Raw genomic sequence first — 14,828 nt, 5'->3', positions numbered from 1 at the left:
TTAGCTAGGTTGCAGGCATATTGCTGCAGCTCAGAAATCAATTGCTAAGTGACAAGGTTAAATTATATTTTATAGCCAACTTGATTTTATTATCCATTTCAGGCTGTGCTCCTGCTTTTCTACTGGAAACACTGAGCTACAAAGTCCACCAGTCCAGTGAGGTTGGTAACTGCAAATTTGATGATATTATAAATAAAAACACCACATTCTCTCTTGTTTTTTACAGATGCAAGTAGAAAAAAACAGTAAAGAGAGAAAAGTTAGAAAATGACACTGCATACATGTAACTCCAGTTACCCTCCATGCAAACTGAAAGAACTGGCAAGACTCTTGAGTTATCTCATGAGCTGCTTAATTAATAGAAAATGGGGAGGACACTGAAATGCTCAGTACGTTGTGTTTATTGGTATAAATGTACGGGCTTTGCTTGCTTATGTCTGAAAACAAAAGGGTTAAGAAGTATACTTTATGTACCTTTCCATTACTAAAACAGATTTATACTATGAATATTCAGTCTTCTTTTTCTCAACATATTGCTCCATCCATTTAAATTAGAGCTAAATACAACATCTTTTTCAGATTTCCAGTTGATAGCCATATGTCAGATCAAAAAGGCTGACTTTAGCTGAACTCTAAGGTGCCCAGGGACACTGTCTTCCCCCATCATTTCTGTGCTGAACTCATTACTCTGGCCTGGATGAAAGAGTGTTATACCACAAAAAAGTTAGGAGATATAGTTCTAATCTGAATAATCCTGTTTAGAGGCTGGTTCCATCTCCAGATATTAACTGTATGTTCTGTTTGGAAAAAAACTAAGTGCTTAAATTGAGAGGCTTCCCCCTCCTCCCCCATCACTGCCTCAGGAGCACAGAGAGCAACACTCACTACAGCCATGGCAAAAAGAGAGATGGATTTTTTCAGGGATACACAAAAAGTGCTATGTCTGGTTTTTATTTTTAAGAATAGGGACCACTGAAACACAGATGCCTTATAAACTACAGGTATGACTAAAGAAATTATAGGTTATACCTCTGTTGACAGAATGTAAAAAATTTATTTTCACCTACAGTGATATTCATAGACATTTTCCCAAGCATGAGCTAATTTTGTTACTTCTAAGAATAAATTAATATTTGCTGTCAAATAACCACTACATTTCTTGTACTAAAGCAGTATTTTTGTGTACTAAAAAACAATAACACCTCTGCACTTTAACATTTTCCACACAGGGACCCTAATCCATTTTTGAGGCAGAACATCTATTATAATCTGTTTTCTTCCTAAGGTGGCTGGTACACCTACTATTCACACACTTCATACCTTTGAAGTGAAGACATAAAGAATTATCAAAAAATTGAAACCATCACATAAATGCAATAGTGCAAAGAATAGCACTGTAATCAATCCACCACAAAAAGTGGTATAAATAAAACACACATGGCTAAGCAAATGTTTCAAGGAGGTTTTTATTAAATGATTATATGGCCTGCCAGGGTATTTTGGAATTATACAGCCTGTATTTATTAAACAAGAATTGTTATTGGAAAAGGTTTTAGGTGATTTACTGACAAGTACAATCTATTCAGTAATGTCTGTATATGCAAAGGAAAAAAAAACCTGTAATTGAAGCGTTTAAAAACAGGAATCCATTTTAAAAAACCCAACAAATTAATAATATACATTAAGCATGAAAGTGATATTTATAACAAAAGACTACTTTAAGTGTGATGCACCTGCAGATGCCAAGTGTGAAGTGGGGAAAGCAGGAAAGGGCAGCTGCACAAGGACACGCCCAGCAGCACACACAGACCAGCTCTGGCTGCCTCACCTAGAGCAGAGGCAGCCTGGGGCAGCCTAGAACAGCACCCCCTCCATCACTGTCAAAAGTGAGGATATGGGCAAGTTCTGGAGCCTCTCCTGGAGTTAAGCTACTTTTTTCTTCCAAAACACCCTGTGGCTGGCCTCCTCTGAGAGTGCCCAAGCTCTCCTGGTGGGGATCACTTTGGGTACATCATGATACTCTAATTCACAGTCTGTCTTGGTGGGATTCTCTCCCCTCTGCCCTCTTCCAACAAAGCGCAACCACCAACTGAGGAAGTTCATGTGGAGGAGAACATCATCAATGGGAGAAACCCAACATCACTGCAGCCTTCCAATCTGCCCATGGTGCCTCCCTGGGGTGAAAGATGGGCTCATGAGTCAGTAAGACAACTTTCCTTCTTCCTCGGGAAAGAGCTCTAGCAACCCTTCTGCATGGGGCCAGAGTTCTCCAGCTGGGCTGCCAAGTGAGCAGAAGGGAGCAAGGGAACATTCCTTACCATCTGTTGTGTTTGATGACTTCTCCCCAGAGGTCTCTGACTCGCATTCTGGTCAGACCAGGTGAGACTGATGCAGACACACCTTTTGCACGGAGACCAGAGACACATGACCACCAGATACATGACACAGCAGGTCTGTGTGCTTTTGGCCCTCCCCAAGAATGTAATTTTAATCAAGTGAGAAAAATTAATGTTAATGTTAATGGCTAAAAAAATCGATGCAGCTCCAAGTCTTCAACACACATGATAGTGCCAGACTAAATGTAACTGCAAATGTAGGCAAAGGCTTTTCTGGACTCCCACTGCACTTGCTAGGAGCAATGCCAACCCTGCAATTCAGGAATCGGGCACCACAGAAAGATATTTGGCTTCAAACTGTTCTTTCCATTTTTAAGGTTTCCTAAAGCAATTTTATTTTGCTAAAGATAATTATTAAGTGGAAAAATTCACTAGTATTAAAGACGAATCAGGGGCTGGGCTGCTCCGAGATACTGACAGCCCAAGCGAACTCTACTAAATGAGGGAAGAGAGAGGTTTGGACGGGTATAAACCAAGCCAAATAACGCTTCCCCTCCATCGTTCCACCATGAAATTGGGTTGGTGGAGCTTTTCGCCCTTCCTGTTCACACCTGGCGAATTGACCCCGGGACAACTCCGAGCTGTAGCACCGCTGCCTGAGAGAGGGGCACTGGCGGAGCCGGCACGGCCCATGCTGGATGCTCTGGAGCAATGCCCCATCTCTGCTCCTCCGCTGAACTCCTCCTTCCCTTCCTCGCACCGCGCTCTCCTCGCCGCCCCCCGGGCTGCACAGCCCGGCTCTACCGGGCGGATCCCGGCTGCGGGGCCCGGCATCTCCGGGCAGATCCCAGCAGCAGCAGGGCCGGCATCTCCGGGCCGATCCCGGCTGCACGATCCGGCAGCACCGCGCACATCCCGGCTGAAGGGCACGGCAGCAGCGGGCCGATCGCGGCTGCCCGGCACGGCAGCACCGGGCACATCCCGGCATTAGGGCACGGCAGCACCGGCACATCCCGGCATTAGGGCACGGCAGCACCGGCACATCCCGGCATTAGGGCACGGCAGCAGCGGGCACATCCCGGCATTAGGGCACCGCACGCCGCGGCAGCTTCACAGGCGCTTACAGCCTTTTGTAACCGCCAGATAATCTGTCAGATGGACTTAGGCACTGACAGTCAAACATGCCAAAAACGTCACCACCCACTCCTCCTATCCATCCGGTGAAGGACTAGGAAGCGCCGCATTGCTTAACCTCTCCTCCGCCTTCCAGTGGCACAGGAAATCCCCACCCCCACGGCGTGACACCGCCGCGGGGACCAGCGGTCCCCCACCCGCCGGCTGGAGCTCCGCGGCCGCCCTGCCCGCGGCGCTCGGCGCATCCCCGCCCGCACTCACCTCATCTTCCCGGCGGGGCCGGGGCCGGGCCGCGGCCGGGGCCGGGCGGTGGCGGCGGCGGGACGCGGGGGGCTCCGGCGGCGGCGCCGCCCCAGCGGCAGCGCCGGGCCCCTGGGCGCTAGCCGGGCAGCGCGGCGCCGGGCAGCCCCTCCGCCGGCCCGGCCATGTTGCCGGTCCCGCCCGGCTGCGCTGCCTGTGTCTGTGTGTGTGGGCAGGACAAAGCAGCGCCGCCGCCGCCGCCGCCCGCCCCGCTCCGCTCCCACGCGCGGCGGGGCCGCGCCGCCCGCCCCGCCCCGCCCCGCCCCCGCCGCGGCTGCCGGGGGAGCCCCGGCCCCGCCCGGCCCGGCCCGGCCCGGCCCCGCCCGGCCCCGCCCGGCCCCGCCCGGCCCCGCCCGGCGCAGGTGGGGCGGGGAGCGGCCTCGCACCCTGCGCAGCACCGGCCGGCGGCTCCGGGCTCGGCCGGGCTGCCCGGCCCGTGCCGCTGCGGCTTGGGCGAGCCGCGTCCCGGCTGCAGCGCCGATGGTGGAGACCTCTCCTCTGCACAGCGCTGTCCTGTGCGGGACAGAATCGGTGCTTTTGTGCGTACGAGTAGGAGCAGAAGTGGCATTTCCAGCTAACGCCGGAGGGCAGCTGTGTTCCTGCTCCCTCACCCTTCCCACTTGTCTCAACGAGTGTCCCTGCGAGCTCTTGCCCTGCTTTCAACCTCGTCCTTTCTCCACACTCGCCTCCCAGCCCTGGGCTGCCTCCAAGTCCTGTGTTTCTCCCACCCCGCTCTCCTCCCCACTCCCGAACCCGCTGCCCTTCTCTTTCCAGTCACCTCGTGCCAACTCCCTCGTCCAGCCCAAACCACAGGTTGATGGCATTGACGAGGCCCAGAGCCTGGAACTTCCCTTGCCCCTCTCCATGTCTCTTTACCTCTTCCCATACATCACCCAGTAGAAAAAAGATTATGTTGAAATTGGTATCACTTGAATATCCTCAAGGATCTGCCATGATACAGGACAAAATTATGCAGTTGTTTCGCAGGTCGTCCATACATAGGTCACCATAACTTGTTTGCCATTTCTCAAGAGTAAAAGGCTCCTCACTCTGACTCTCTGTGGATCATCTCCCGCTGATCTCTCCCAGTTCTGCATCACACAGTTTAGACAAAAAAACCCCCAACCAACCATGTCCCACAGCAGGCTGTAGGTCTCCAGGCAGCTGGCACGTGTGTGCACACAGTCTGTCTGGGGCAGAAAAGGCTTCTGGCCCTGTCCCTGCCTCCGTGTGTCTGTGTCCCAATGCACGCCGCCCCCATCGCTCCCTGAGACCCGCCTCACCTGCATGTGCCGGGAAGGGCGAGGGAGCTGCGCCCTGTCCCTGCGTGCAGGGCTGGCTCTGGGGGGTGCAGCCAGGGGGGCTGGGAGGGTGGGCTCTGGGCAGGGTGGACCAAAGTAATAGGGGCCATTTTCCACATAAATACATTTTTTATTTCAATTTCTCTGAAAAGTTTATATACTCATGCCAATACAACACTTAGTTTTACTGCAGTAGTAACCTATGCAACCCGAATAAATGTTGCAAAAATCAAGCCCATAGATTTGATGACCTACAGAGCTCTTTCATCACTGGCTTGTCAAACTTTGCTGCTGTCCACTGCACCTTCATACCAAATAAAATATACTACAATAACAACAAAAAAAATATGACAGCAACAAACCCCATGGTAGAAATCACATATATGCCTTTTATTCAAGGACATGCTTGTTTCTTGGTGGCTAATACATATCTGATATCTGTTGTTTTCAATTATCATTAATATGTTAAAAAAATAATTAGAGACAGAGTTACAGGGGTAACTTTGGGGGCTGGGGGGGAGGGACCCCCACCACTTCTGTGCCTCACAAGCACAAATCCCAGCTCATGCTTTCCCTGTCCCATAGCAGGTCTGCTCCATTCTCTTCCCAAGTGACCCCAACAATGAATCTAAGCTCATTTCAGATAGAGAGTGTCTCCTAAAGAAGCTGCTTCCCTTATATCTAAGGGGCCTCCTTGTTTGTTTGAAACCAAAATGTACAGTCCTTTCTCATTAGCAATTATCCTAAATCTCGTAGGAGGCACAATATGCATAGTTTGTATAAAGAAACAATTGTGTCAGACCACAGATCTGATATGCAGCCTCCCCCAAGTGACAGTGGCTTGGAGAAACTCATCCACATAATTTCTGATGAGGTTGCTGAAGGTAGTAAGCATATGAAGAAATAATGAGCAAAAATAAAACCTATTTTCTTATTACTATCATCTGACTAATCCTTTAGAGTGTGGGTCACTGACCAGCTCATGGGACATATGGGAGACAGCATAAGGCAGGGAGGATGCTCATTAAACTGGAGAGTTTCATGGTAATACTAGAATTTAAAACTTGATTAAAATAGAAAATCAATATGTGATTTCACTGATAATATGTTTTTTTAAAGTATAATTTCCTTAAGATAGGTTTATACAGGCACAAATCAAACAGGCAAATAAATTTATGTAAATCATACTACATTTGAGATATAAAACTAGAATATTTAGTTTTATAAAAGCAAAACTGTCTTCTGCAAAGACTTTTATCTGTGCACCTTGGCTGCACAGCACAAAGGGGCACAAAGAGCTGCAATCACAGCCACCATGTGCCCCAGTACAGACACATCCAGCCCTGGCAGCTGCCCACAGGGGACTGCAAACTACCTGGAAAGGACAGGGGTGGCTTCTGCCACTCACCACTCTGTACCTGCACTGTCTCCTGGGCACAGGCACTCTCTGTCCCTGGGCAGGCTGCAACACCTCACTGGATATAAACTTGTGCAGCATCTGAAAAGTGTTGGGAGGCTTAATTGCCCATGAGGTGGTTGAGAAGTGATGCAGCAATGCAGTGAGGTTACTAGACTAGACAATTATATTTGCTGTTTTATTTATTCTTACAGAAAGAAGCAAGAGAAGAAAGACAGATACCAGTCTTGCTGGCCACTAACTGCACAAAAATAGAGCAGCATTAAAAACCTTTCTTGTATCAAAATCCATGAGGCTTCTTATCAACATTCATTGGCTGACCAGCAGATCACTGTGTTGACAGAAATACATGACTGGACCATGTAATAATTGTTTTGCTGGGACAAATCTGATAATATATTGCAATCAGAACTGTATGTCTTCTAAGAGACTTAAAGCTGGTTATTTGTATTGACAGATATATAACCTTTGACTGTAGTCTTGGTAATTCACCCGCTCTTTGCCCAAGGGGAAATCCTGACCCACCAGGGTGGTCTCCATCCTGCTGGACTCATTGGTCTTCCCTCTTCCCATTGCACCTCTCCCTATCTGCAAATTCTACTGCAGAGCCCAGCAAGGACCTGTACAAGAGAAGTGCTGTCCCTACAACTGCACCTTTCCCAGCTGGGACCTCCTGCATGGCAAACCCTGATGGATCTGCTGCCAGGCCTCTGGGTCCTGTTTCAGAAATGCCCTGGAGCCTGCTCTGTTTGTTGTTTCAGAGATTTCATGTTAGGAGGGGAGGAGGAGGAGGAAGAGGAGGAAGAGGATGGCCTTCTTATGCAGTCACACAGCCTGGGGCAACATCCTCTGTAAACATCCTCCTATCAGGAGCTCAAGGTCATCCAGCCGTTTTTCTCTGACTCCATGCCATGTCCAGGCTGCTGCAGCAACAGTCTTGTGGTCATTTTTTCCCACTGAATTTGTCCAGCTCAGAGCTTTCTCGTGAAACACTGGCACTTTCCTGTGCACTTGTCCACAAAACAACCTCTTTTCAAGGAAAACAAATGTCCACAATAGTTTGTTTTATTTTACACACTTATTATTGGAAGGTTTTCCTAAGCAAGGAGGATTTAGCCTTGTGAAAGTCACCCTTGAGAGGTGACTTTATATATATATATATATATAAAGTGTATATATATATGTTACATCCAATAATATATGTATGCTTTTATTTCTAAGAGGAATTGTTTCTCAGACAGTAACATGACCCAGAACCTTTGCCAAAGATGAAGTTGTATGATTTCACAGACACCTCACTGAGGCAGAAAGAACATGATTTTCAATTTCAGGTGCAAAGGGAGATTCAAAGATCCCCAAAATTCAGAGAGGTTCAGCCCTGGATGTTGGGTTTTCACCCATCACCACACCTCTATAATCTTTGCACCATTTAGCACATCTCAGGCTTGTTGTGGCAGTCCAAAGGAGCCATGGTGAAGTCACCCACTGTCTGCACCCGGATTCCCTTAGCAATACTTCATCCAGCTCTGGGATGAAGAAGAAAGGATGAGAAGAGAGTGGAACAAAGAATCAAGTAGCAGAAGAGCATGGCAGGTACTAAAGGGAATAGGAAAATGGAGACTACAGAAAAATGAAGGAATTAAGTTTGGAAATTTTACTTTTACAGAAGGAGATAAAAGGAAATGACATGAAAAGGAAAAAAATGAGGAAATCATGAAGAAGGGAAAGAATTAATATAGGAAAGGGCAGAGAATAAGTAGGGAAAATAGACTGTTAATATACTTTAATTCTATTTTACCACACTTCCTCCAGTGAAGATGGGAGCACAACTTTGCTTTCAGGGAGATAGTCAGTGCCTCCTCTTGGAAAGGGAGGAGCTCCCTGGCACTTTTATTTTTCCTGTTATGCCTTCTGAGAGCAGGGTTTACAATCACTAGGGAGGCTGAAGCAGGAAGCTGCAGACTTCCAGGCAGCAGGGAGGAGCTCTGCCTCGCAGGCAGACCCTGGGGACCTGTTCAAGGCCAAAGGTGACCTTCCCTCTCACCCAGACCCAGCAGGAGGGGAGTCGGCACGGGGGGGATGCTGTGCTCCCAAAGCCACAGGCAGCCGGGGCTCTCCAGGCTGCGGAGGCTGCGCGTGGCCAGGTTTTGTGCTGAGCAGGAGCTGCACATACGGGAAATGCCACAGGGCTTTCCACTTCTGTAGCCTCCTGTCAGCTCACTCTCCAACTGCTCGAGCTGTAGACAGAGACTCTCAGACAGAGCTCAGCTTCTGCTCTTTTTAGGTGCTGTAAAGAGGCCAAAACACTCAAACCTCTGGTGCAATAACTTTCCCTGTGGTTATACACTGATGTCATAAATACCATGTTATAACGGCAATGAAAGCTGATGAAAAGAAGCAGGGCAGGGAGGAAGGAACCCTAAAATGATGACATTTATCTCAATGAGAAACTGCATCCAGAAAGAACAGCCAGGAAACCCATTTTGTAGAGGGGCGTTCTCTTCAGGCTCGTGCAGACTGTTCCCCCCTCAGCACATCTCTGCAGTGCAAGGGCAAATCAAGGCAACGGCAAATTACAATAATCTAACGTGGCTGCAGAACTCAACTAGGCTTTTTAATTTTTTCTTTCTAACTATAATGACTGAACAGCCTGAAGGAGATTTCTTTATCCTACAACCTGGAATTTGGAGCAACTGACAGAATCCACAGAGCAGATGAATTTGCTTCCCTCTGGCTACATGCTTATTCTAGGTAATTCCAAAGGGCAGATTTAAAAAATGTTCCTCTCTTACATGACAGTGATGAAAAGCTCATGATAAAAACCCATTCAGTTGCATAGACCCAGAAAGCAGGTCACCACTCCCATGGTTCTGAGCTCAGCACCTCAGACTAGACCCAAAGTGGTAGCCTTTAAGGACAGATATGTCCACTACAAACAAACAGAAATGTCTAAATTCCTTTAGTGTGGTCTGTGGTCAGCCAAAAGATGGTGGAATCAAACTGCTGTGAAGCTGGTGGGGAAGAACCACTTGAGTCCAAGACATGAAGCTTTCCTAAGAAGACAGACAAAATGTGAGGTCCCAAGGAGTGCCTACAGCATCAGGTGACACTGACAGGCACTGCTGAAAGGAGGCCCCTTCTTCTACATTTGTCAGGAAATGGGGATCACAGTGCTGTGAACCATCCTGATTGACTCAGGTTTCCCAAGTGGCTTTTGAAGTGGCCAAAGTGGCCTGTTGCTATCACTGCTGACTCAAAAAAGGTCTGTCAGAGCTAGATGGCAGCTTTGGCTGCACTGCCATTGATACCTCCATGCAAATTACCACTTAGTCTTCTGCAATTATTTAATTAATTCAGGGGCAAAGTAGTTCCATTAAGAAAAATGAAATTGCCGCAGGAGTTCATGACTAAGGAGAAACATAAATCTCTCCCAGCAAGAGCATGAACAGCTAATGTCCTCACTCACCCAGCAGCCTCCAGCCACAAGCAGACATCTGGCAGTGGTTCTGTCCTTCCCCCAGGAGCTGGCTCCTCATCTCCCATCTTGTGGATGAGGAGGTGCCCTGGCTTGGGGCATCTCTTGTGCGGGGCAGCGGGGGCTGCATGGCAGCGACCAGACTGCCCCGGCACAGCCGTGAATCCCGGCCAGCAATGGGAGGAAAGGATTTCAGTTCAGGCTTCCCATAATTCTGTTCTTCCCACTAGTAATTAAAGTGACATTTTCCTTGCCATCTGTAGGATTTTTTGACGATGCAATTGAGTGATCTGTCAACAGCCCCAGTAGAAAACAGAGCAAAAAGACTGCCTGCTTCCCTGAGCAGAACCAGAAGAAATTAAAAATGTCAACTCTTGTGAAAATGGGGCTGTTTGCCCTTGCAAGCTCTTGCACATGAATAATTCTGAAGGAAAATAATATCCTCTAATATAAAATCTTCTCAAGAATAGAAATCATCCAAACATTTCACACAGGAAATATGACCTTGAATTAACGAACCCCATATTAATTACAGTAGGAAAAAATCAATTTTAACAAAATTTATTTGCTCCACAAGGATTTTTTTTTAAAGAATTTGAAACTGTAGTGTTTTTTAATTCACCAGCATTGCAAAAACTATTTTCTTTTACATTTATCTCCTTCTTTGCTTTTTTTTTTTTTTTTTAATAGAGTGACTGGTTTTTGTAGTGCTTATCTGCTGGATTGTTAATACCTCTCAGGTTTCAACAACCTGTCAAAACCGAGCACTATGATAAACATTTATGTAATATTAATATTTCAGAAAATAATTCAAATAGTACATATCAGATTAGTTGAAAAAGGCTGTAGTTTTGATATCATACAAAGATATCATTTCTGAGTAAAATAAATATATGAAGACAGACAGGAGGCAAACAATGAAAAGTCTCTACTCAGAAATGGGCAATGATCTTAAAAACAAGATTGAGTCTATGTTTATTTTATAAGAGTGTAAAAGAGGGAGAAAGAAGTATTTTGAAAGTATTTGTATTGTTTTCTGAATAATTTAAGACTTAAGAGAATATAGTATCAACTTTAGTAGCTAATTGCTTTGAATACCATAACAGAGAAGCATTACCTGAATACATGCTCATCATTTTGGACAAATATGACAGCCATACAGTTGGAGTAAGTATAGGATCCCAAAATCCCTTTGCTAAATGCCACAGAACAGAAAAAAAAATCCCTACCCTAAAAATATTTCAAAACCTAAGTACATTATACAAATTAGAAACTGCTCACAGACAAACAGACAATTGAGAAACAACAGAACAGTGCTGGTGCCCTCAGTGTCCCCACCCTGGGAGGTGGCAGGGCAGGGAGAAAGGGACAAAAGCAGACGCACTCACTGATATCCCAAAGCACAAGTCACAGAAGAAGTGTGAACAGAGATACAATAAGAAACCAGGAAAACAGCCCCAAAACTACCAGAGAGGTAGTCAAGGCCACTGGCTTTATGAGCAGGTAAAGGCAGCAACATGTGCCAGCTGTGGATGCAGTCCTGGAAGCTGAACAGTGATGCTGGAAATAAAAGGGAAGAAAAGCAAGAAATGGGAATTGAAACCACAGGAAGTTGAAGGGGAGTATCTGAATGCTTGGCAGACAATAGCAATACACAAAAGACATGAAGAGATGAGTCTCTTCTTCAAGCAACACTGCACCTGCTGCAGCCAGGATGAGGGGAGGGAACAGCCAGAAGCAGAAGCCCAGGAGTGTCTTCAGCCATGGACTTTAGACCAGCCTTATGCTCCATGGTAGGGCAGGAAAAGAGCTGCTGCAGACAGAGTGTCAGGTAAAGAATTCAGGTATTTTAGAGAGAATAAAATACACAAAGTTCAAGCATAACCCTTTCTTTATTTTATTTTGTCCTCTTTTTCTTGTAAAGTGAAAAAGAAGACACTCCTGAGAAAACAAATAAATGCAAGAACAAAAGAACAAGGATGGAAGAGGGGAGAGCTGAAGATTAGCTATAACAATGGCAAAATTGTGTAGAGTTTCCTGGATAAAGAAAGGAGACTAACAGTCATCAAACGGATATTTGGCTTAAGACATTACCCACCACTTGCCAATTCAGCTAATACGTTTATCAGGTTTTTATAGAGGAACAAAGACACATTTAACAGCAAAAGTTAGAAACAGAGGAGCAGCAGAGGCACAGATGGGCTGGGATTGTTGAAAAGCCCTTTGATCAGTAACCCTAGGGATGAACTTACAGTATTCCTCATCTATTTCTTCTAAAGGACAACAGTTTAAAATGAAGAAAGGGATCACAAATGCTTTACTATATCCCAAGAGTAGCACCATGTGAGAAGGAAAAAAGGGAACGAGCCAAGCCAATTTGCAAATACTGTTTTCTCTGCTGCAAGTAATGACAAGTCACCTACAGTTCCAAAAGCAGAAAACCTAAAAGCACCTCATTTGCAAAAGCAAATAAAAAAAAAATTAAAAACCAAAAAACAGAAGGTATTGTGGATAACCAAGCATTGAAACACAATGAAAACCAGTCACTTGTGTGTTATGGACTCTTATGATTAGATTAACCTTAGAAAATATAAGGGTATTGTACCTTAGCTTCACACACTTCAAGAAGAGGGAGATTAACATCACTATTAAAAAAAGTTGTTCAGTGCTCCTTTGGCCATTTATTTTTCACATTGCACAGCTAGATCAGAAACTGCATTAGTTGTTGTGTCCCAGCTGGGTTCTGCTTATGGCCACAATAACTCTTGTGCTGCTGCATGGGATCAGAGTAACCAGCTGGGATCAAGACCTCTGCCTTCAGTGACAGTGCCAGGTAACATCAGGTTAAAGTGACCCTGAAACCATGGCCTTTGAAGGTCTTGCCTGAGGACAAGTTCCTAACACAGAAATTGTCAGGAGCTCTTGCTCTGAGCATAAATCTGAGCAGTGGAACAACATTCCACCAGCTGAGTACCCAGAAACAGGAGCTGTGTACTGAGAGGCAGGACCAAGGCAGTTTACAGGTGAGAGCATATGGGGTACCCTTCCCTGCTGAAAAGCTGGAGTTTCACTCTCTAGGTATGTATTGTCATTATGTCCCCAGAGTCATGGGCACACATAAAATTATGTACCCCAAAATCTAGATTTTACTGCCAAATATTTTCAAATGCATCTCTAATGGAGAAATCACAAATGTGTGTTGTTAACTAAAAGCCTGTCTCTTTATCATGCTTAAACAAAGACACCTTACTAAATAAGAAGAATGCATTGAGAATTCACTTTAATACATGTTTATTGGTGTCCTGCACTTTCAGTGTAGGAGGTTGGAGATGTAATAAAAAAGTTTCAAAATTTATTGATTCAATTTCATTTAAATCACTCTAAACAACCAGTGCTTTAGAGTTCAGAGAATTAACATTTACTGTCTGTTACAAGCAAAATTTTAATATTACCTTTTTCGAGTCCACTTAGAACTCTTCTTTTAAAATTCTTCAGATACATTCCTTATAGTAAACAATACATTTCAATCTGTGTCACAATCAACATTGATAAGGCCTTCTTAACCATTTTATACCACCTCCACTGTTACTTCATTGCAAAACACAATCTTATTTCATACTATAAATACCCATCCATGCACAAAACACAGGGGCCAGAAGTTACACATTAATATTTCATATAGGCTTCCAAGTCTTCCTTTAGCCTCTGCAGGTTTATGGTACACTTAAAAAGATATCTTTAGACTTGGTCTACTTGGTCTTAAAATACAAATATACAGTATCCATAAGCATAAAAAAGTAAAGCTGGATGGCCTTACCATTTGTTATGAACTGCTAAAATCTTATACATGTACAATATAGCATCATGCTGATTAATATACATATTAGTTAAATATATGAGCCAATAATGGGGATGTGGCCAAGCTTTATTGGTTTGTTTTCAAAAAGAAATTTTTCATATACAAGTAAAAAGATTTTTAATTTAAACTCATATGGACTACCTGAACCACACAGATATCTGTAAGCCCTGCTGAGAAATTCAGGTCAAACTGGGACAAAGCCTGCTGATTCATTGGAAAAGGAACACAACTCCTCATGGGTGACACCCACGGTGTGCTGTTACTAAGAGAATGCAAATTTACCAGCATTCACATTTTCAGGTCTAGAACACTAATTTTTGCATCTTACATGGCAGTTTATACTTTTTGTATCTATTCATCAGCCTCCAGCAGAAACAGTTCAGTACCTTGACATTGTCATAGATTTTTCTATATAAGTAGATATATAGTACAAAGTGTAGATAGTGAAACAAATAAGCACATATATACAGTCTTTGAAAGGCATTTTTGTGACCAGTTTAGCAGTGTTTATAGAAAACATTTAATATAGTCACATTCTGCTAATACCACTGTATTGCAAACTGTCAAGCCACATTTCTTATATTAAACTTGTACTGCATTGTATATTGTACAACAGAGAACCAACAACCTTAAGGTGTGACACAATGAAAAAAAATACTAGACTGAGTAAGGTAACCAGCACAGGGCTTAAATTTTCCTGAGGTTTGTAAGAATTTTTTAAACAAAAATCACAGTGACCAGGCTAAACTGCAAACATACTGTTAAGTTTTAAATATACAGTTTATACATAAGTTCTGTGCATGGTCGACTCAACTGTGTATGTTCATGCTGATGTTTCCTTTAAATGACTCGCCACTGCATAATACTTGTGTCCTTTCCTCCTGTGGAGATGAGGTGGGTGTCTTCACAGAGAAAATCTACATTAGTTACATGACTACTGTGTCCACCGTACACATGGCTTGGAGCCTAGAAAACACCAGGTTAGTGAGAATAGCAGCTGTTATAA

At 44.7% G+C, this 14,828-nt stretch overlaps 2 protein-coding genes across 13 annotated transcripts in view; both read right to left on the bottom strand.

Annotated features, from left to right (window-relative positions):
• Nucleotides 1-3,864, bottom strand: part of EVL (Enah/Vasp-like) — a 137,508-nt gene extending 133,644 nt beyond the window's left edge. Inside the window, exon 1 of the mRNA XM_077783966.2 lies at nucleotides 3,732-3,864. Within this exon, the coding sequence (XP_077640092.1) occupies nucleotides 3,732-3,736 (5 nt within the window). The 5' untranslated portion in view covers nucleotides 3,737-3,864. The remainder of the gene's footprint in view (nucleotides 1-3,731) is intronic.
• A 9,373-nt stretch (nucleotides 3,865-13,237) lies between these two features.
• The window catches only part of EML1 (EMAP like 1), a 122,354-nt gene continuing 120,763 nt past the window's right edge, over nucleotides 13,238-14,828 (bottom strand). For 11 of the 12 annotated variants that reach the window (XM_085580727.1, XM_085580722.1, XM_085580726.1 and 8 more), the window contains one exon: nucleotides 13,238-14,788. In XM_085580727.1, coding sequence (XP_085436853.1) covers nucleotides 14,663-14,788 — 126 coding nt within the window. In that variant the 3' untranslated portion in view covers nucleotides 13,238-14,662. The remainder of the gene's footprint in view (nucleotides 14,789-14,828) is intronic. The other variant, XM_085580728.1, reaches the window with a different exon arrangement.

The sequence above is a fragment of the Lonchura striata genome, chromosome 5, assembly GCF_050655825.1.
Source record: "Lonchura striata isolate lonStrDom1 chromosome 5, ASM5065582v1, whole genome shotgun sequence".
NCBI classification, from domain to species: domain Eukaryota; kingdom Metazoa; phylum Chordata; class Aves; order Passeriformes; family Estrildidae; genus Lonchura; species Lonchura striata.
Note: the sequence above shows the minus strand (reverse complement) of the source record. Positions and strands in the feature narration are given on the sequence as shown.